This window comes from Procambarus clarkii, chromosome 45, assembly GCF_040958095.1.
Source record: "Procambarus clarkii isolate CNS0578487 chromosome 45, FALCON_Pclarkii_2.0, whole genome shotgun sequence".
Taxonomy (NCBI): Eukaryota; Metazoa; Arthropoda; class Malacostraca; order Decapoda; family Cambaridae; genus Procambarus; species Procambarus clarkii.
In genome coordinates this window covers 33,091,695-33,114,982 of record NC_091194.1, presented here as the reverse complement: position 1 = coordinate 33,114,982, position 23,288 = coordinate 33,091,695, and the positions used below count along the sequence as shown (strand labels likewise).

The window sequence follows — 23,288 nt, the reverse complement described above, 5'->3', positions numbered from 1 at the left end:
AAAAGAAAGAATAAGAGTTTAGTTTTATATATACTGTAATACAGTCAACCAGGCCGCAAAGTTTGATTAGACTCGTGTGGAGAATTTAAGGCATCCTAGAGAATATTAATTTAGGAGATGCTTCTTTGACACTTTACTTTCTACATTCAAGTTTTCCAAAGATTCACCAAACATTGACAAAGAGCATGATTCCTCTCAGCCTTCAGATTTCATGAAATCTCTTTTCTAATGTATTTATCTCTTACAACTGAATCAAGAAAAAAATTAATAATGACAGCAACTCATAAATTAGAACAATTTCTTGAAGTTCTCGTTCTATGTAATTTTTGGCATAACACAGCTGATTTTTTTGTCATCATAAGTTTTTAAAGAAATTTTCATGCACATCCCAGGGTAGATGACACAAAAATCAGCATGAAAATTACCTCTGCTGAAGATATTAAAAAACTACAAGCAGATGTCAACAAAGTTTTCGACTGGGCAGCAGAAAATAACATGATGTTTAACAGTGATAAATTTCAGGTACTCAGGTACGGCAAAAATGAGGATCTGAAACATAATACAGGGTACAAAACACAATCGAATCTTCCCATAGTAGAAAAACAGCATGTCAAGGATTTGGGAATAATAATGTCCGACGATCTAACGTTTAGGGAGCATAACCAAGCAAATATCGCGTCAGCCAGAAAAATGATCGGATGGATTACGAGAACTTTCAAATCCAGGGATACCATCACAATGGTTGTACTCTTCAAGTCACTTGTGTTGTCCCGTCTCGAGTACTGCTCTGTACTTACTTCCCCCTTCAGAGCAGGAGAGATTGCTGAAATAGAGGGAATACAGAGAACATATACGGCACGCATAGACGCAATAAAGCACCTAAATTATTGGGATCGTCTCAAAGCTCTCCAAATGTACTCTCTAGAAAGGAGACGAGAAAGATACCAAATAATATACACATGGAAAATACTGGAGAGTCAGGTCCCAAATCTACACAGTAAAATAACAACGTACTGGAGTGAACGATATGGAAGAAAATGCAAGATTGAACCAGTGAAGAGCAGAGGTGCCATAGGCACAATCAGAGAACACTGTATAAACATCAGAGGTCCGCGGTTGTTCAACGTCTTCCCAGCGAGTATAATAAATATTGCCGGAACAACCGTGGACATCTTCAAGAGAAAACTGGACGGTTTTCTAAGAGAAATTCCGGATCAGCCGGGCTGTGGTGGGTATGTGGCCCTGCGGGCCGCTCCAAGCAACAGCCTGGTGGACCAGACTCTCACAAGTCGAGCCTGGCCTCGGGCCGGGCTTGGGGAGTAGAAGAACTCCCAGAACCCCATCAACCAGGTATCAACCAGGAAAGGTTCCGACTAATGACTGTACTACATCCCAGGGTAAGGTGCCGACCAATGACTGTACCACATCCTAGGGTAAGGTGCCGACCAATGACTGTACCACATCCTAGGGTAAGGTGCCGACCAATGACTGTACCACATCCCTGGGTAAGGTGCCTACTATAATTAAGTAACCATGTTGATTTTAGTGGGTGTTGTCTATCAGTCTGGAGGCCAGATTCACGAAGCAGTTACGCAAGCATTTACGAACCTGTCCATCTTTTGTCAATCTTTGACGGCTTTGTTTACAATTATTAAACAGTTAATGAGCTCCGAAGCACCAGGATATTGTTTATAACAATAACAACAGTTGATTGGGAAATTTTCATGCATGTAAACTGTTTAATAAATGTAACCAAAGCCGTCAAAGATTGAGGAAAGATGTACACATTCGTAAGTACTTGCGTAACTGTTTTGTGAATCCGGATCCAGGATATCACTGCTATCGTACTCTGCTGACGATAGACAAAAACTGGTCGATGCTCGTTTGTCTAACTTAGAAAACCTTCACTTTGTCATCTTAGCTACTGATGCTGATGTTGTTTAAGAGGAGAAAAACCTACACATTACCACGCTTGTATTCTCTATAAAGCATGTTAATGTTTACGCTTCCTTCCATAGTGCACATGTAAAGATTCATTAATTGTTAGGTCAGGTTTTGGTGAGATCGCTGTACAGTTCCCTCGTTCTCACCCGTAATGACCAGTGAGCTCTACACTATGGATACCAGCCACCAAAATGCCTCCTCCAATTACAGGTCATTGTCCTCTAGAGTTAAGGGGCCAGATTCACGAAAGCACTTACGCAAATACTTACGAACGTGTACATCTTTCCTCAATCTTTGACGGCTTTGGTTACATTTAATAAAAAGTTTACAAGCATGAAAACTTGCCAATCAACTGTTGTTATTGTTATAAACAGCCTCCTGGTGCTTCGGAGCTCATTAACTGTTTAATAATTGTAAACAATTCCGCCAAAGATTGAGAAAAGATGTACAGGTTCGTAAGTGCTTGCGTAAGTACTTTCGTGAATCTGGCCCAAGGTTTTTACACTTATTGTGAAGTAAACCCCTTTAATTTAAACGTTTGTTCAAGCGTGAGAATGGGCGAGATTTTTGGAAACAACCGAAATTAATGTTCACAATTATTTTAACGAAGCATTCTACTGTTCTTCTTTAACATAAATTTTTGTGCCTCATTTTTCTCTATGTCCACTTACAGTTGTTTTTTTATTATCTTTAAAATGATAGCCTAAGCATTAATTTTTACACTGAATTGGTATCACTAGATGGATGCGAGTACTTAATTAGCCGAGTTGGTAACACTGGGGTGTTGACTTTGGTGGAGCCTCAGCCAATGGCCGGTCATATGTGTTGTGTTGTTGTGAGCTGTTGTGTTGCTGCTCCTCCCACCTTCAGTGTCACAACGTGAGCTGAAGTGTGTTGACGTATTTAAATGAATATTCTTCAGGGAAGACTATAGTTAAACTGTGAAAATAATTTAGGGACTGTATAACCAACTGCTTTAATAACATTGTGTAGATATAGTAGTTGCCAAATGCAGTAGTTCTCTTGGAGTGAGCAGAGTGTATTTATTCTATTTGTGAAAAGACACTTGTGATTGGTGTAATTGTGCAGTATAAGTAGATAAATATTAAAATGGTTGTAATTATTTGCCGATGCTGTATGGAGGAAATATAATGTTGGAGGGAATGTACGAGCCGAACAGCTCGTACTGCTCCTCGCGGTCTATGCACGCTGTAAATACTACCTTCCTTGCCAAGTGATCTTTCTTTATTGAGCAACTCGTTGGTGTTTGGTGTCTTGCAGGAATGGCATAACAGTACAGTGGATGCCACATTTAATCTGGTGAATGTAATTTTGGTCCATCTCTATTATGGGTTTGTAACGGTTCTATTGTTACGTAAAGTATGGTGACAAATAAACACAGACACTAAGATACTATATATATATTTGGTCGAATATACAGAAGTACACAGGTGATACGTTGGTGTGAGTTGAGCGCACTGAGCGTTGGTACAGTATCTCGCAAGTGTCTGCTCTAGACCACACTTGAAAGTAGACTAGTTAATGTTCGCTACACCGCTGCTTATATTGCTCGGGCATCTCACCGTGTTGCCCTGGCAACGCCTCACCTCATTCATCTCCAAAGGTTGACAGGAACATTAACACTATATTTGGAGCGAGTATATTATTGGGATAATCTACTCGCTACAGAACTCCCCCTCCCAGGGGATGAAAGGAAAAATACTTGATCAAGGAACTTAGCTGGTCGGCGAATTGTACGCCCTGCTCGCGTTACATAACCATCAAAGTTAACTTCCTCCTCTTCGCTGATGTCATCTAACTGGGGTCGTAGGGTGGGAGGTCGCACAGGATCGTCCGTCGTCGCAGGATCAGGTTGTGGTGCGGCTGGTAACTGGGGTTGTAGGGTGAGAGGTCGTACAGGATCGTCCGTTGTCGTAGGATCAGGTTGTGGTGCGGCTGGTAACTGGGGTCGAAAAGTGAACTGCGTAGTCGGCGGATGTGTCTCTGGAGGGATGTCTGGGGCAGCGTCACAGTGTGCTGGTTTAAGGCGATCGATGGAGATGTTTACCCGCTGTCCTCGGCGTTCAATGGTGAAGAACTTCGGTGTTCGAGAAACCACTTTAAATGGTCCTTCGTAAGGTGACTGTAGAGGGCGTCGAACAGCGTCGACTCTTACAAACACGTGTTCAGTTGTGTGGAGCTCATGAGGCACATATGTAGCACGAGTTGTCGGTTGGCGTGGTGGTGTAGGCCGAATGTTTGTCATGGCCGCCCGTAATTTCTGGACAAAAGTGGGGTCTGGGGGTGTGATAAGTGGCGTTGGGGTTAAGAATTCGCCCGGAAGCCGCAGGCTAGATCCGTATACTAAGTCTGCTGCCGAGAATCCACTGCCCTCCTTCGTGGCCGAACGGATGCCAAGCAAGACTAATGGAAGGTTGTCGATCCAATCATCAGGGCGTGCTTGAGCTCTTAGGGCAGCTTTTAGTTGTCTATGAAAGCGTTCTACCATTCCGTTCGACTCAGGGTGGTATGCTGTGGTTCGGTTATGTGTGGTGCCGAGGAATTCCATAAGTTCCTTCCATAGATATGATTCGAACTGTCGTCCTTGGTCGGTGATGATGACCGAGGGGCTGCCAAAACGGGCGACCCATCCAGAGAGGAAAGCCTGGACCACTGACTCAGCTGAGATGTTGATTAATGGGATTGCTTCCGGCCATCTGGAGAATCGATCGATGCAGGTGAGTAGATAAGAATATCCTCTTGCCGACGGTAATGGTCCAACGATGTCTACATGCACCACCTCGAAACGGTCAGAAGGTAACGGAAACTGTTGAAGTGGGCTCTTTGTGTGACGATGTGTTTTCGCTCGCTGGCACTGGAGACATGAGCGAGTCCATCGTCGAACATCGGCATTGATTCCTGGCCATACAACACGCTCCGTTAGTAGTTTCTGGGAAGCGCGTACTCCTGGGTGTGCTAGGGAGTGAAATACTGAGAACGTTTTCCAGCGAAACTGGGCAGGAATGTAGGGCCTAAGTGCTCCCGTCCGTGAGGTGTCACAGATTATACTTCCGCCACCTTCCATGGGAATCTCGATGAACCGGAGAGCTGTGTCAGATGTTCGTAATCGCTGCAGATCAGGGTCTTCCCGTTGGGCCTTACTGATTACACAATAGTCCACCTGAGCTGGGTTTGTCACGACGTGGTTTATGGTGGGTCGAGACAGTGCATCGGCTATGACATTATTAGTTCCTTTGACATGACGGATATCCGAGGTAAATTGGGAAATAAATCCCAGGTGGTTGGCTACTCGAGGAGAGTGAGCATCACCCTTGGCCGCCAGCGCATAAGTGAGAGGTTTGTGGTCTGTGAGGATGTGGAAGTTCCGCCCCTCGAGAAAGTGCCGGAAATGTTGTATGGCTGAGTAGATGGCGAGCAGTTCCCTATCAAAAGTGCTGTACTTCTCTTCAGTGGGTGACAGGCGCGCTGAAAAGAATGCAATTGGGCGCCATTCTCCTTCAATGAGCTGTTGTAGTACAGCACCAATTGCTGTGTTTGAAGCGTCGGTAGAGAGATTGGTGGGAGCGTCAGACACTGGGTGTGCGAGTAAGGTGAATTCCGCCAGCTTGTTTTTTATGTCGGTGAATGCTGTCTCTGCCTGGGGAGTCCACTCCAACGGAAGACGGGACGTGAGTTTCCGACCATGTAAGAGGTCGTATAAGTGTCGCAAGATGTCCGAACAATGTGGGATGAATCGATGATAAAAATTCACCACACCAAGAAATTCTTGCAACTTCTTTGGAGTAGATGGGCGCGGGAATTCCTTGATTGCCTCGATTTTTTTCTCTAGTGGTTGGACCCCTGCTGCTGACACACGGTGTCCCAAGAAATCCAGCTCTGGAACATGGAAAATACACTTCTCGGAGTTGAGCTGCAAGCCGAAGTTGCGCAGACGGGTGAGAAGGAGTCGGAGGTGTAGCAGATGTTCTGTTGGTGATGTACTGGCCACCAGCAGATCGTCAATGTAGGCGTAGCAAAAAGGAAGGTCCTTAACTACTTGGTCGATGAAGCGCTGGAATGTCTGGGCTGCATTCCGTAGACCAAAAGGCATCCGGACGAATTCAAACAGTCCGAAAGGTGTTGTGATCGCTGTTTTCGGAATGTCTGCCGGTTCCACAGGGATCTGGTGAAATGCCCGCACAAGGTCAATTCTCGAAAAAACGGTTGCGTTGCTCAATCCCTGTGAGAAATCCTGGATGTGTGGTATTGGGTAGCGATCCGGCAGAGTATGGACGTTGAGAGCCCTGTAGTCTCCGCAAGGGCGCCATTCCCCTGGGGCTGTTTTCGGGACCATATGGAGAGGTGAAGCCCATGGACTGTTCGAAGGGCGGATTATTCCCGCCTCCTGTAGCTTATTGAATTCAGCACGTGCTACCGCCAGTCGTTCCGGTGCCAGGCGGCGTGGTCTGGCGAAGGTAGGTGCTCCCGTTGTAGTAATGTGATGCGTAATCGTATGTTGCACCTCTGGTCGAGGGCTGGCGGGTTGGGTCACATCTTTGAATTCATCCAGGAGTGCTTGAAGTTCCGTAGATGCGACTGGGGTGACGATGTTAACTTGTGGTGAGGTACTAGGAGAGGCTCGAAGTACTGCACCTGTGGGATCCACCATAAGTCGATGGTGTTGCAGGAAATCCCATCCAAGAATGGGTTGTTCCACATCCGCTATGAGGAAAGTCCACGTAAAGCGACCCAGAGAGGCGAACTCGAGAACCAGGGCGCGGGTCCCATATGTACGGACGGACGTACCATTGGCGGCTCGTAAGTCCAAACCAGGAGTACGGGTTGGTTTGACCAGTGGGGGAGGCAACACACTAGCTGCTGCACCTGTGTCAACGAGGAAACGGCGTTTGGTTATGACGTCAGATATGTAGAGCAGTGTAGTGTTTGAAATGGCGGGGTCACTGGCCGTTAACAGTCCCCGCCGAAGTAGTTTCCCGACCAGGAACAAGGAGCCCTACAGTTGCGGGCTTGGTGTCCGAACTTCTGGTGGTAAGAACAAAGTTCTCCACGACGTTCTCGCTGTCGCTTAGAGACTGATACTGGATTCGCATGGTACGTCTTCCCTGGGTGGAAAAAACGCCGGTTCTGGAGGACGTCGAGTTGTTGGGTGTCTGTAGTCTGCTGTGTATCACTGAGGTGGGACAGCGTAGCGTTATCAGACGTCGTATGAAGCCGGTCTGCCAGTGTAGCCAGCTGGGCTAATGGGGTGTCGTCAGCCATACTGAATAGGGCCGGTTGAATGTGTTTTGGACAGAGTTGTATCCACAGTGATCTCACAATCTCGCTGGGGGCTGGACCAGTTGCAGTATGCATCACATACTGAATATGCCGCAGAAGCTGGGCTGGTGTTTTGTCTACTAACCTTTTGTCAGTGAGGAGTTGGTCCCTTTGTTGAATGCGGCGTTTCATTGCTGCCTGTAGAAGAGCGGCCTTCAATGCAGTGTACGTCCTGGTGTCCGGTGATGGCGCGGTGATGACAGCGGAGGCAGTGTGCATAGCCTCCGAGGTAAGTGTTGGCAGGGTACAGGCATATCGGGCTTTCTCAGTCGAAATTTCGTGAAGGTCGAAAATAGCCTCCATCTGCATGAACCAAAATTCTGGCTCATCTGCGTTGTATGCTGGAAACCTGGTAGATAAATCCATGGCGAAGATCTAGTGTGTGACTAGGTGTTCTTTGTCACTCACTGGGTCACCAATGTAACTGTTCTATTGTTACGTAAAGTATGGTGACAAATAAACACAGACACTAAGATACTATATATATATTTGGTCGAATATACAGAAGTACACAGGTGATACGTTGGTGTGAGTTGAGCGCACTGAGCGTTGGTACAGTATCTCGCAAGTGTCTGCTCTAGACCACACTTGAAAGTAGACTAGTTAATGTTCGCTACACCGCTGCTTATATTGCTCGGGCATCTCACCGTGTTGCCCTGGCAACGCCTCACCTCATTCATCTCCAAAGGTTGACAGGAACATTAACACTATATTTGGAGCGAGTATATTATTGGGATAATCTACTCGCTACAGGTTAAGTTGGCTTCTGTGCTGACCTTTCAATAACGCAGCGTTGAAACGACAAAGTAATTGCTGGTAACGCGCCCCGCCAATGGCAGGGAGTTTGTACTATTTAAATATACATTGATGTCTGGATTTATCGCTGACTATTAGGCCAGTTCTTGATAATGCGACTTGTGTGTATTTAAAATATATACCAGCTCGTTCTTAGTCGGTCGGCTTGTCATTGTAGGTGGACTTAGTGTTGTGAAGGTAATATAACGACTGTGTAGTTGTAAGTAGGCGGAGTTTTTCCCGTCAGGTTTTGGCACGCTTAGTAAAGTTACATATACACCTAATGACAAGTGTGGTATTTGTATATCTATTGGATCTAAATTAAGTTTTTTCGGATTCCAGTATTAACTTGCACGGCATTACAGATTATACTGTGCTTCTGATTCTTGCAGAGGCAGGTGTTGCATAGTTCAGTGTGTGGTGTGGTAGGTCTGGTGACTGTTAGATTTCTATCTGCCCAAACATCCCCACCCAATGAGCGATGACTGGTGGCGCTAGTTACGCTCCATTCCCTATTTTAAGAACATTAATTTTTCTGTTTGAAATAACTACTTTAATTGTAGTTTTTGAGTATAGTTGTATTGTCGATTTATATAATTTGAATAGAAGTGCAGGAACTGGTTAAGCTTCGACACCTCCCCCACCCTCCCCGATCCACATACTCTACCCATCTTTCATAACATTCTTCACCTAATACCCTTACCAACTAATATTGTCATATCCCCACCCGCCATCCCTGGCGTCACATAACAGGTCATCGGCCGACACAGCCCTGACCTGGGGCCATGTCACGCATCCACAAATAATCATCCTCTCCATCAAATTGTAAACACGTTTATTAAAGTACTGACACTTTACCTATCACTGTAATGCCTGACATAGACCAGGTATTTTCATGACTTGACTACCATAACGACCCGTGTAGTTGTACCTAGGAAGATGAATACGAAACTGGCTAGTGGTCACGAGGTGGAGGACATGACCGAGGAATGGCTGGCCAGGATGGAGCAGGAACAGACGCTCTACAACAAAGGTATGGTCCGCCTCAGGCCCGGAGGCTGGCTCTACCCGACGCTCTTCACCAAATATGCTGACGACATCTACAACTACAAGGTGTAATATGTCTATTGTTACTTTGATACTTGAATATGGGTAATGTACTTGGTCGGGAGGGTGGTGGGTGAACGGTGCCCAGATCACTCTCCCCTGATATATATGTGGGTGTAAAATGTATACACTTGTATGTTCTCTATAATGTATACTACAATAATGTTCTCTTCAGTTCACTGAAGGTGACGTACTTGTGATGGGAATGCCCAGGTCTGGGACGACCTGGATGTTGGAGTTGGTGTGGACTATGCTTCACAACCCCGACCTGAACCAGAGGGGCAACCTGCCCATCTTCATCAGAGCACCGCATATACAGTATGACACATTCTTGGTTTATCAGTGTGATTGTCTTGGTAACGCCCGGGACTAGGGCTATAATTACTGTATAGTCTGATTGCTCCTAATAAATCGGTAGGTGTGGTTGAAAGATTTAATTAGTGTTTAGCTGCTTAGTTCTAAATGAGCTCCGGTTTAGATCGCATTTATGGAAGACTTTTTCGGAATGGTAGTTCAGCAAGCTGCAGTAAATTCGCTAATTTGCAGACGTACCTTAGAATAGTCCCCTTTAATTTTGAAGACCATGTAATATTAGCGAAGATCTTGCAAAAGTTCTTTAAAATAGTATTCATAAATATTCTTAACCATTTTATCTTGGCAGAAAATAAAAATTTTGCCAAGACTTTTTTTTTATTTTTTTTTCTCTATTACATTTCATAAAACGGTTACTCCTGCTTAACACGGCACCAGATGTGGATAAAATGATGTGGCAATTTTGGCTGCTTGAGATAAGATCTGTTAATGACTGTGTGAAGTATTATTCCTTTTACCATTTCCTGTGTTTGTGAGCGTGGGAGTCTGGCCCTAGCTTCGGTACGGGGCGGACGTGTTGAATCGGCGCTCCAGCAGTTGGTGTTGTTTGCCCGTTTCGGCTGGTTGAGGGCGGGTGTGTCTCTGCTCGCCTGTGCTGACGTGGCGTTACGATGGGGGTCCCTCTACCCCCTGTCGTCCGGGCTCAGTCTGTGGGACTAGAGTTCTCTGTGCGGGCTGGTTACCCAGAGATTGCCCTGGCTTGTGAAATGCTCTGTCCCTGTGTTTGCGATTTATGGGGTCGAGTTGGTAACGGCCCGTAGGGCAATTGTGAAGTTTGCAGAGGAGGTGGCGTATCGCGATTTTCTCCGGCGATACGAGGGGCAGACACTGCCCCTGCCGGATGGTGCGGGCACTGTCACCCTCTCGGATAGGAGTGGTGCACTTACTTACATCAGTGTGCATGGGGCTCCCTTGGAGTTTCCAGAGGCTCTGCTACGGCGGTATTTCGGCCGGTTTGGCGCAGTTGTTAGTGTGAGAGTGAACGTGGTGTCTTCTAGTCCTCTTAAGGGTGTGAGGTCTAACATTCGCACCCTGGGCATGAGACTCCGGGCGGATATTCCGTCCTCTGTGCGCCTTATGGGGTACAACGTTCGGGTGTTTTACGCCCGTCAGCCGCGGACGTGTTATCGTTGTGGTCTTTTGGGCCATCAGGCTGCTGACTGTTCTGCGCCTGCTGTTGCACCAGTGAATCTCTTCAGTGAGGAGGATTTTCCGCCCCTTCCTGTGGGAGATGATTCGGTGGGTATGGACGTCTCTTCGGCTGAGGAGGTGCCCTCTGTAGCAGCTGTTGCTCCGCCTGTTGCTCCGCCTGTTGCGCCCCCTGTTGTTGCCGCATCTCCTCCGGAGGTTGGGTCCTCGCCTAGTGCTCCAGCTGGTGTCCCTGAGCCTCTTCTGCCTGCCGTTTGCTCGGACCCCCTCGTCTTCCAGTTCTTCCTCTGCTGTGTCTGTCCCGGTCCCTGCGCCCTCACCGTCTGTTCCGGCTGTGCTGGGAGCTGAGGTGGTTCCGGCATTCCCTCCTGTGCCTGGCCTGGTGCCGCGTGTGGTAGAGGAGGCTGCCGTGCTGCGGCGTGCGTCGGTTCGCTCGGTTGGTGCTGCGGGGGTCGCCGAGTCTGCCTTCGGGTCTGATGATGTGCGGCCCGAGCCTAAGCGTTCCCGGCGTTCTTCTGCGTGGGCTGATGTTGGCGAATTCGACGAGTGTCGTCCTTCCGTTGACGGTGGAGTGGCTCCGGATGTGGTGCACACTACGGTGGTGGCGGAGGTACACTTGCCTGAGGATGCCGGTGCCGGCGTTTTGGCCTCAACTTCTGGTCCGGTGTCAGAGGGTCCTGCTTCAGGTGCGTTGCCTGCGTCGGATGGCTCCGGTTCTTCGTGGGCGGTGGTTCCCCCTGCTGTAGTTGGTGGTGAGCGGGGTGGCCTGGTAGTGATGTTGAGAAAGGATGCTCGCTCTGGATGTTGTGTGGCCCCTTCCTCGTTACCCGTTTCCTCGGCAGCGGTCTTGCCGCCTCTTCCGTTTCCTGCAGTCCCTTCCGTGTCTCCTGCGGTATCCGTGGAAGTGCTATCGTCTCAGCGTCCGGCACCTGCTCCGATGAAGAAGGCGTGGCAGGCTCGGCGACCCTCGTCCGCTTCTCCGGTGTCATCTGCTTCCTCGAAGGGCGTGGTTGGCGCTCCCCAGCCTCGTTATGCGACTTGCGTCAGTGACCTTAGGTATTGGCCGATGCCGCCAGATATAGATGTTCCCGAGTTTATGATACCCGCTCGAGAGCGGGGGATCACAAACCCTACCGACCTTGAAGATCTAGTCTGGGAAGCTTAAAAGGCGAAATATCCTCATGATCTTTTCCCGGAGAAGTACATTTCTCACGAGGTTCCTCGCAAGTGATTTCTATGTATTTTGTGTTGCCTGGTTGTGGGGTGTGTATGTGAGTGGGTGGTGTGGATATTGTTTCCCGGTTCCTGCGTGCTCCGGTTTGTATTGTGGGTCTTCTTGTATGGCTAGGGGGGGGGGGGGTGTGCGGTTCCTATGCGTTTGTGTGTTCGGTTGTGGATGTCGTGTGCCCTTGTTTGTCATCTTGTGTGCCCTTCAGGCTGTTGGGGTGTGCTCTTTGTTATGTGTGCATTATGTGTGTGAGGTGTTAGCAGACTTGTTTTGTATGTTTCTCGCCTCTCTGTTTCCCTTATGTTTGTATTACGCTGTGTTTATATTTGTGTTATGTTTGTATATGCATTTTTGTTTTGTGGTGAGCCCTTCTGGCTGGTCTTCTCTTGATTTGTTCCTTTGTCATTGTACGTGTGTGTGCTTTGTACTTTTGTTCTATGTTATATTTGTTCTGTTTTTATTGTACATTATACGCATGCTTGCATGTAAAAAAAAAAAAAAAAAAAAAAAAAAAAAATCCTGTTTTTGTACTTTACGTTGGTAGAATACAAAAGATGGGTTGTTCAGTGGTTGGTTGTTCAGATTAGTGCTAGCAAACAATTTTTTTTTTGAGGGGGGGGGGGATTATCTGGGGAAAGCGCAAATCCATTAAGAATATATAGCACTTGGGAAGGTTATCTTGAGATGATTTCGGGGCTTTAGTGTCCCCGCGGCCCGGTCCTCGACCAGGCCTCCAACCCCAGGAAGCGGCCCGTGACAGCTGACTAAAACCCAGGTACCCATTTTACTGCTGGGTAACAGGGGCATAGGGTGAACAAAACTCTGCCCATTGTTTCTCGCCGGCGCCTGGGATCGCACCCAGGACCACAGGATCACAAGTCCAGCGTGCTGTCTGCTCGGCCGACCGGCTCCCTAGACAGGTCAAGATACATTTTTGTGAGCGTTTGTACTTGTCTGTAATAAAGCCTCGCCCCAGCTTGATTTATTAGTTGCAAAAAGAGGGATGGGAATTGTAAATTCGTCATTAAAAGATTGTTTGAGGCGGTGCTGGGCGAGGGGAGATGCCAACTTTTATAAATGTTCTGTGGACACAAGGGGGAAGGGGGGGGGGGGCTGGCAGACTAAATACTAGTGGTTGCAGGAAATAAATGTCATAAATTTCTTGCAATATTAATACTGGTTGGGATGCTTACCTGGCTTTACGGTTAAATGCATTTATGAAGTCACTAAAGCCTTTCATGAAGGCTTTAATGACTTCAATTTTTGGTATATTTACCAAATTGGTATTTGGACCAATCTTCATGATTGGCCCAAATACTTTGGCTCAATACTGTAGTTACATAAAATAGGTCATGCATGTGAAGCAATCGCTTCGGAGGTCTTGCGTAAATATTTATAACACTTGGTCTTGTGTGTGTAAGCAAAATTATCATGTCTGACTCTGGTGATTGGTTCTCTTTGTCAGTGTTGGATAATTCAGTTTAGCATTGATTCTAAACTGTCCTAAATTAATTGTTCACTCGCACAGTACATTGTTGTTTTCAGGAAATGGGACCTCTGACAATTAAACCCGTCCCCCTGTATTGGGACGAAGGATGACAATAGTACGTGCAGATGTACAACCTAATTAGAAAAGTTGGGATCAATACTATTGAATTTCGATAAATTAACTTTTCCACTGTAGTTGCAAAGACAAATTAACCTAACCTTTCCTAGGTCTCTTGCGTGCAATCGGAGGTTTAATAAAGTAAATGTTATACTAGGCATTGGAATAAGTTTTTAAATGTTTCTGGACAATAGAACAAAGTTCTACCTAATTGCTTAGAACGTCAATCTTTGTACTATGGTGCACATGGTTTTTGTAACTCTTTAACCAGAGATTAGGTTGGACACAATAAGTAGTTAGGGACTGATATCCTGTGACAAAATACAGGCCCTGGGTATAGGTCATATAAAATTTGTAACGTGAAGCATAATATTGTTTTAAGATGGTGATAGTTTTGTGACAATAAGTGTTTGGCTTAAATTTCTTTATTACCTCACGATTACCACACGTTTGTGCACGTGATGTTAATGCGTGCTTGAATATGTGAAGTCTTGTGTTAACTGTCGGGTGCAACATGTGAGATTAGCAAAGAACCATTCATATATCGGTTGCAATATATGAAGGATCCTGTATTTGTGCTTCTGGATGGGTTTATATAAAGAAATGTATTGCTAGAACTTATTGCATAATTGGTGATTTAAGAATAAACTCAAATGTATTTATTCTAAAGCGATTAAATTTAAGTATTTCAGCTCTGGGTAGGTGTAGTAATAACAACAACAACAACAACAAAACATTTCCAGTTTTGACATGATGATTGACAGCAAGACCATCAGAAGCACTGTTGAGAATCCTCAGCAGTTCACAGAAATGTTTCGTCAAATGTGTCCAGGCAAGAAGGTAGAAGACGGAGTGTTTCTGCAGATTAGCGAGGCTCTACCTGCTCCGAGAGTGATGAAGACCCACCTGCCCAGCACCCTCCTTCCGCCTAGCCTTCTTCAAACCACAAAGGTCCGAGTTGGTTACTGTTCTAATGGTTTTATGGGAATAAAATGGTTGGATTTGCAATCGCTGCTTCATGAAGCAAGAGTCGTACGGTTTGCAATCAAACGTTTAGAGTATTAGTTAAAATACAGCTACTGAAGATAAATATTGGTAAAATGTTCTCTAATCCTGCCGTTTCTATTCCTTCATTTGAATTTTTTTTAAGTCTCAATCTAAATATTGACAAGACTGTTTTCTTTAATAATTGGATCAAATTTTAAACGTGGGAGCCATTTGTAGTGGACATGTATAGACCCTTTCCTCTCCCTCCTTGAGCTGCCGCCACTTGGGGTTTACCTATTGACTAGTTTGGTTTTTCCAATAACCCTGCTCGGCCGAGAGCCAGTGGGTTTTATTGCTCGATAAAACGGTGGGTACAAGACGTGCAGGCTTGCACACACCCAGCTTGTCTCGCTCACTGCCGTAACCTGTACACTTTAGGATACTTTCCCCTTTTGTTCTAGGATTGGAAGGAGGTTGGAAAGTGAGACTTTTATAATGGGCAGTGTTTTCTGGCTATCTAGTCACTCTACTTTTCACTGGGCGGTTCGTGCTCATCAGTGTCGATCGGATAAGTAACAGTATTTTGTTATTGCCAAGAGTCGGCTACTTAAAGGAAAAGTTCGAAGTAGAATGGGCTATGGAGACCCTAAGTATAAGCTCTTCCAGATCCATTATCTGGATCAGTAACTGATACTAAAGATCTGGGGGATGTATTTGGGTTTTCATTGTGAATTTCAGCCCCGAAGGGCTAGCGGTACCAATTATGGAGCTGGTGGGTTAGTATAGCCCTCCAGGTTTTCAGTTTTCTGTTTGCCTGAGACTTTGGCTGATCAGTGCTGTCGTTGAAGTTTGGTGAGGTGACCTCTTCGAGGTCATCTTGTATCAAGTAGGTGTGATATTTGTGGTGTGGCGAAAGACTCCTCCTAAAATTTCCTAGTCTGAAGAGTCTGTAACATACGTAGTTGGTGTCTTTAATCCCGCAGCCTGAGGTAGGCTCGGGTGTCGTGGATTAGTGGTAGAAGCTATTTCAGGAGCATTGGTGGTGCTGTTAGACTTTGTAAACGGCACGTCTGCTGGCATTACTGCCGAGATAGTGATGGTAGGAGTGTTGGGAACTGGAGAAGGAAATACTGTTTTTGCCACCCGGGCCTTGGGTGGTTCTAGTCTGTTATAGTTTTCGTGGTCGATCTGGTGGTAGTCTGTAGAGTGGAAGTGAAGGCAGTGAGACTTGCGACCAGGGCGGAGGGTATGGTAGCAGTTGTGGCAGCAGGAAGGTCATCAGGTACAACAGGTGTTGGGAGTACATTCGCAATTCTACCGATTGATTGATGAAGATTAAGCAACCAAAAAGGTGGCACGGGCATGAATAGCTCGTTAGTGGTAAAATTTAATCGTCGGGCTGCTATCGCGGGGTTGACAGTATTTGAGGGTGTCCAGCTGCTGGATGCCTTTTTTTTACCATAAGAGTGGCAGTGTTGAAGGCATCAGTGTGGTTACGGAAAGATTCGAGTACTCTTAAAGCTCCTCTAAGGTCGTTGGTTGCTTCACATTCCAGATGGCGGCGAAAAAGTGACACTTGTGATTGTTTGGCAGACGGTGCACTCTTTCTGGGTTCACCAATCTCCAAGTTGCATCTGTAACCTAGACGTAATCTACATAACCGAACTGCTATTTACCTGTGGATTCCTTTTGGATATTTAATTTTTTTAACTTGTTGTTCTGAAGATAACATATTACAGAGGGCGAACATTCTGCTACTCTGGTGTAGATAAGCTTTGTTGAGATGAGCTTTTTGGTGAGTCTTTCATGTACTGTAGGCTGGGTTGGATTATATCAATGGATGACGTGTTGCCAATTTAGCAATTTCATCAGCTTTCTCATTTAATGTCACTTTCCTGGATTTTCGACTTGGACTTACGGGCGGTTTCCCTAACCGGTTGTCGGATCACGAAGTAAATTTACGGACAGTGTTATATTGGGTATTTACAATTATAGACCAATATCAAATCTACCCATTCTATCAAAAATATTTGAAAAAATTATTTACAAACAGCTCTATTCCTACCTCGTAAAATTCGACATACTCAGCCCTTGCCAGTTTGGCTTCCGGTCCCAAAAGAGCACCAACGATCCAATCATTAGTCTCCTTGACGTTATCTACTCAGCCCTTGACAAAAATGAGTTTCCGATTGGACTCTTCATTGACCTAAGAAAAGCCTTTGATACTGTTAATCACAACTACCTCTTACTTAAACTCCAGCATTATGGAATCCGAGGCCTTGCCCTTGACTACATCCGATCCAATCTTAGTGACTGACACCAATATGTAACCATCAATGATACAACTTCTTCCACTCTACCAATTACCGTTGGAGTGCCACAGGGCAGCATCTTAGGACCTCTTCTATTTCTTATATATATAAACGATCTGCCTAATGTCTCTAATATTCTCAAACCTATATTGTTTGCTGACGATACTACCCTTATCTATTCAAACCTCAACCCACATACACTAAATAATGTTGTGAATAATGAATTAAAAAAAGTCCACTTATGGATGTCAACGAACAAACTAACATTAAACATCGAAAAGACTTACTACATCTTATTTGGAAGCAAATCATCAAATGCAATTCAGCTACAGATAGACAACATTAACATCAGTAATAAAAATGATGGCAAGTTTCTTGGCCTATTCCTAGACAAGAGACTCAACTTCAGCACCCACATTCAACACATAACTAAGAAAGTCTCTAAGACAGTTGGTATACTCTCCAAAATCAGATATTATGTTCCTAACTCTGCTCTCCTCTCACTATATTATGCACTAATCTACCCCTATCTTAATTATGGTATCTGTGCATGGGGGTCTACCACTGCAAACCACCTTAAGCCCATCATCACACAGCAAAAATCTGCTATCAGAATAATAACTAACTCTGCTTTCAGACAACACTCGGCTCCCTTGTTTAAATCCCTAAACTTGCTAAATATTAACTCCCTCCACACATTCTCTTGTGTCAACTACATTTACAAAACCCTGTTCTTAAATGCAAACCATGCTCTGAAACTCTCCCTGGACAGATGTAATAGGACCCATTATCACCACACCAGAAATAAATATCTCTTTGATATTCCCAGGGTCAAACTTAATCTGTGTAAACACTCTATGCAAATTAAGGGACCTAGTCTATGGAACTCACTCCCTAGTGAATTGAAAAACTGTAAAACTTTTGCCTTATTTAAAAGCGAAACCAAAAAGTACCTAACTTCATCTTCTTAGTTTCCTACACTGAGCTTTAAATATGCTCTGTACCTAGTGTTACCCAATCTCCTAATTTTTATGTAATATCAAACAACCTTATCATTGTGTTCATTGCTGTCTTCTGTTATGTGCTAGCCATATGCTGTATTGTGACTACCAATTTGTTGTCAACTACCATTCAAGCTGTCATTGCAATCAATCTTAGCTACCTATGTGCTTTAATATACTGTACCTACAATTTTCTCTCATCTTTTTTTTTCATTTCATGTAATCTGTTATCATTTTTTGTCTATAAATTTTGCAAGTATTTACCTCCTTAAAATTTTCTTAGATTAAGGACCTGCCCGAAACGCTGCGCGTGCTAGTGGCTTTACAAGACTGTAATTACCATATTTGTATCCTCACATTCCTTATGTACATTCTTGTATATGCATAAATAAATAAATAAATAAATAAATAAATACTACTCGATCGACTTGGGGATTGTATGAATATGTTTGCCATTAAATTTTTGTTTTCTCTAATAGGCACTGTGCCTATTTGAGAAAACGGCAATGTATTGTAACTTAGAGGAGAGACTATTGAATTGGTGTCACAACGAGGGTAATCGCGCACTCCACACACTCTTGTGTTGGCCGCGATCATGATTCTACATTTATATGCATATGTCTGTGTAGAGAATTTTATTCCGAACACTATACAAACAAAAAAAACGGAGTGAATCAAGTATAAACTTGAAAAAAACATGAGCAAAGTAAAAACATTTACGCTCACGGGTACAAACACGCGTAAGATTTTATTCGCCACAAATTTATTTGACGCTCTGTTGGCCAATTCTACCCATGTTCTTATAGAACTTTCTATTGCGAACACATTGCTATAAAAATGAAATACGTAGCTTGAGAAATAATGTCATGACAGTGAAATAAGTATAAACTTTCAAAGCGCTGCATCACAACAGTGTCGTCGCTGCTGAAATCACGGCTAACGCTTCGCCCAGTTCCCACACTCGTGCGGAACATAATTAGACATTGATAGGCATATGTCTGGGTAGGGAATTTTATTGCGAGTTCAGTGATATCAAAATAAGCGCTGTAGGATGACTGTGAGGCTGGTAACAAACGAAAGAGTATGAACATTTACTTCCTGTTTGGGTGTCACGGCGAGTCATCTTCGTGTTTATTTACTTCGTGGTGGGATAGCAAATGCTTGGGTGACATTTTATGCATATGATCTTGTAGAGAATTTTATTGCCAACGCATTGATACCAAAATGAAAAACGTAGCTCGAGAATTGATGTTAGGAGCGTGAAAAGATGATAAACTTTGTGTTCACGCTTGAGCGCCCAGAACGCCGCGCGCACAACCCGCTTTTTTTTCGGGGAGTGCCGGGCACTAAAGTGTTAAGGGGATTCCCACATGGGACGGGATCCAGTTTAGGGTGATGTTGAGTCTTTTGCCTTTAGTGACTGCTCAGATACAAAATGTTGGTAATTATTTCCACGTAGTCTTTCCACTGCTTTTTTCCTAATATTTGAAGTGCAGCTTTTGAGTCTGCACGAAACTCGAAATGCCATTACACAATCGCATGTGCGAATGCCTGTTTGTCAAACGGCTCGGATTGGGTTGATGCTGGTCCTTATGATTTCCAATATGCCTGTTTACTGTCCGTGCAAAGAGCAGCGCCAGCACTCATATTGTGTAAACCGATCCGTCTGTGAAGTTGTGGGTGGCTCCTGCTACTGGAATGCTGCACATTTGCTTCTCTATGATGCGCTTTAGGATTGTGGGATTGTAGGTTTCCTTTTTAATCGGAAGACCTTTTACTACTATTTTGAAGGTAGGCTCCTCCCATGGCGGGGAACAAGTGTAACTTGGGTGTGATTGATCACGCTATCAAAAATCGTGCTTTTTAATTGTTTAGGAAATTTCCCATTCTGGCAGGCTAAGAGTTTCCGTTTTGGCAAAGTCCAACCACAAAGGCCTGCCGTACTGGGACTGGATCAGGGGAAAATAATTATCTTGCTGATAAACGTAGCTGTTCTTTGATATTCGTTCTTGAAGAGAGGGCAAACCCGTTTCCAGTGTAGTTTAAAGTTTAGTCCACATACGGGCTCCCAGGGCAGTTCTCGTAGCATTGTTTGGAGCAATTTCAAGCTTTTTCAATTATTGGTGTGATACTTGAGTGAAGGTACGGCATAGTGGATTACTGGTCTGACTGCCTGTACATCGTATGTGCGAAGGACTTGCAGATTGGCTCCTCCAGAGAGGGAGGTTAGTGACCTGAAGATTGCTGTCTGAGCCGCTGTTCTCTAAAGTGACCTCGGCATTAAAATTCTTATGTCCATGATTATTCCTATATACTAAGTGATCACCCGTTCAATTGCTTGACCCTGTACTATGAGCTACACGTTGGGCTTCGCTTTATTATGGACATGGCTTTTGTCTTTGTGGGGTTGAGTTTGATACCAATCTGCTTTGCCTCTTCAGTGATGCAGTCTAAGCATTTGGGTGCAAGGCACGCCTCGTCCCTTCCTTTTCTGATGATGACAGCAGTCTGCATAGTTTGGCAGCCTGCAGTGTTGTGGGAGTTTTAACCTCTGTTCTTTCCATTAAACAATTGAAGAGGAAGGGGGGGGGGGGGGCTAAAAATACCGCCTTGCGGTGTATCATTTTCATGTCTTTTTTTTTTTTTTTTTTTTTTTTTTTTGAGAAACTGTGCCATGAAGTGTCTCTTGCTTCTGAGACAGCTTTTAGTCCAGGAGAGCAGGTTAACTTTGACCTCTTTATAAACAAGGCAGCAGAGAATAGCCAATTCAAAGGCTTTCTCGTGGTCCAGGAATATCGGCCCTCCTGGTCTGTCGTTAAAGTGAGCTAACAGTTGTAATACAATCCACTGAGCCAACCTCTCGTCTATAGTCATACATACCATGGTGCAGTTTAGGTATTTTCCACTAAAGTCTGTAGAGTGTTGGCTGTCTTTGCTGCTCAGCTTTGGAGAAATGGGCCTGGGTTTTGCTGAATCTTTGGGTTTTGGGATCGGTACCGTTTGCTCTATTAAAAGCTATAGATTTAGTTTTAGAAGTCCAGGCTCGATTAATTAACGTAAAGTGTGCAGCGTCTGCCTCTGGGCAGAGGTTCCTAATCATTTTATAGGATATTTTGTAGTATCTCGGGGATGTAATCTTGGAGTTTTTATTGGTTCAATTGTGCTCGTCTAGTGTGTAATGGTTATTAATGTCAAACTTCTGAAAATGCTGTAAAGATTCTGTGCCACCTTTCTTCCGGTCTGCACTGCCAGTACATCTGCAAGTTGAGTACTGGCTGCTTTCTGCCTCCTGGTTGCCAGTACTTCCGCTTCTGATGCGGATCCTTAAGGTGTGGGGCTTTTAGGTGTTTTATTTCCTTTGGCCAAGTGGATTTGCTGCCACCTCTAAGGTGGTCATTCAGATGTGAACACCATTCTAGCCACTTTCGTGTTTATTAGCCTGGTCTCGTGCTGCACATGTTCCTTGACCTCACAAAGTCCTGTTGTGGTCACTTGGCTGTTTTTTTTTATATAGCTCCATTGTGCTGTTTAGTCTGAGTTCTAACACGTTTGCAATAGTACCAGTAATCTTTGGTGTCTGAATAGTTTTTTTCAGTGGGATAGCGTTTGTGTGCACTTTGAATTGCATCAGCAAAATCTTGTTCTGCCCGACTTAATGTCTTTGGGAACATATTATTTTCTATGCCACTCTGAAATGGTTTTGAAATCGGTCCCATTTTGCTAAAACAAAGTTAAAGGCTTCAGATGGAGGTGGGGTCGGTAGATTTAACTTACGATCAATCTGGACCCCATAGTGGTCGCTTGTGAGTGGGCTCAACTGACCATGTTGCTGCATTTCTCAGGGAGGCTGAAACGAAGGTTGGGTCTAATCTACCTCCTTGGATGTGGGTGGGTTCATTCTTGGAACCCACTCACATCCAAGGGTGGAATATAGTAGTGTCTAAATAAGAGATCTTTTTCAGCACGTGTAGCCGTGTAAACATTTAAGATTTTTTAAAGTTTATCTTGGCTCGATAGATACTCCAAATTACCTCCGTTCCTGCTCCACAATCGGGTGGGGTGGTGATGGGTTTGGATATTAGGTCACATTTCGCAACAATTGCACATCCCCTGGATTACCCGTTGACCCATGGAAGGAAAAAGCCAGAGAACTTCGGTTCTAGTCCGGCTCGAAGTCAGCTCTGCTGTAGTATCGGGATGTTTTTGCCTTTGGTTGCTGTTTTGCATTACAATTTCGTGTGCAGCCCTTCTACATTCCATTGCATAATCTTTAGTTCTCTATGTTGTTGGGACTTGCTGATATTACCGTGGTATCCATGAAGTCTGATGAACACACCATGGAAGTTGAAACAGGAGTTGAGGGTCTAGGTTTACTTGAAATTGACTCGTAAAGTTCGCTTTCCGACGTACTGGACTCGCGCTTTTTTTTTTTTTCTTGCGTTCTTGAAGGTGACGATATTGTTTTTTTCAAATTTCTTGAGCTTGTGCTCAATTGTCTTTTGGGTCTGTGGTTTGCTTGATACCGTGTATCAGCAGCAAACTTTAGACCAATTCCGCGACAAAGGTTTAAAGTATTGGCCAGAGGGTGTCCAGTTATGTGGGAGCTCTATTTACTGCTATGCAGGTTTGGGCCCTGTTTATTCTTTGGCCCTTATCAGTGGAAACTTTTGACACACTTACCATCATTGCTCCCAGTGTGCTTATTGGATGCAATGGGCGGGCGACTAGGTTGAAGTATTTTCTTGTGGCTCCCAGTCATCCCTTTGTCCTGGACGGAGGCCATCACACCCTCCACCATGGCCGATAGTGCAGAGCCATGTGCCCCCCTCTACCTGGGGTGTTGGTAAACTTCCCGCTGTCTTTTGTGGGCAGGGGAACTGGTATATTTTGGCTGGGGCTTCGGCTCTTCTGTAGGTGTGTGTACTCGCCTAGTTGTGCTTGCGGGGGTTGAGCTCTGGCTCTTTGGTCCCGCCTCTCAACCATCAATCAACAGGTGTACAGGTTCCTGAGCCTATTGGGCTCTATCATATCTACACTTGAAACTGTGTATGGAGTCGGCCTCCACCACATCACTTCCTAATGCATTCCATTTGTCAACCACTCTGATACTAAAAAAGTTCTTTCTAATATCTCTGTGGCTCATTTGGGCAATCAATTTCCACCTGTATCCCCTAGTGCGTGTGCTCCTTGTGTTAAACAGCCTGTCTTTATCAACCCTGTCGATTCCCTTGAGGATCTTGAATGTGGTGATCATGTCCCCCCCTAACTCTTCTGTCTTCCAACGAAGTGAGGTTTAATTCCCGTAGTCTCTCCTCGTAGCTCATACCTCTCAGCTCGGGTACTAGTGTGGTGGCAAACCTTTGAACCTTTTCCATTTTAGTCTTATGCCTGACTAGATATGGACTCCATGCTGGTGCCGCATACTCCAGGATTGGTCTGACATATGTGGT

The 23,288-nt window shown here is 44.8% G+C and overlaps 1 protein-coding gene across 4 annotated transcripts in view; it reads left to right on the top strand.

Moving 5' to 3' along the window:
- Nucleotides 1-2,340: 2,340 nt before the first annotated feature.
- The window catches only part of LOC138349521 (sulfotransferase 1C4-like), a 53,237-nt gene continuing 32,289 nt past the window's right edge, over nt 2,341-23,288 (top strand). The window contains exons 1-4 of one of the 4 annotated variants that reach the window (XM_069301505.1): nt 2,341-2,823; nt 9,002-9,189; nt 9,359-9,501; nt 14,282-14,489. In XM_069301505.1, coding sequence (XP_069157606.1) covers nt 9,016-9,189; nt 9,359-9,501; nt 14,282-14,489 — 525 coding nt within the window. In that variant the 5' untranslated portion in view covers nt 2,341-2,823; nt 9,002-9,015. The remainder of the gene's footprint in view (nt 2,824-9,001; nt 9,190-9,358; nt 9,502-14,281; nt 14,490-23,288) is intronic. The other 3 variants (XM_069301502.1, XM_069301503.1, XM_069301506.1) reach the window with 3 other exon arrangements.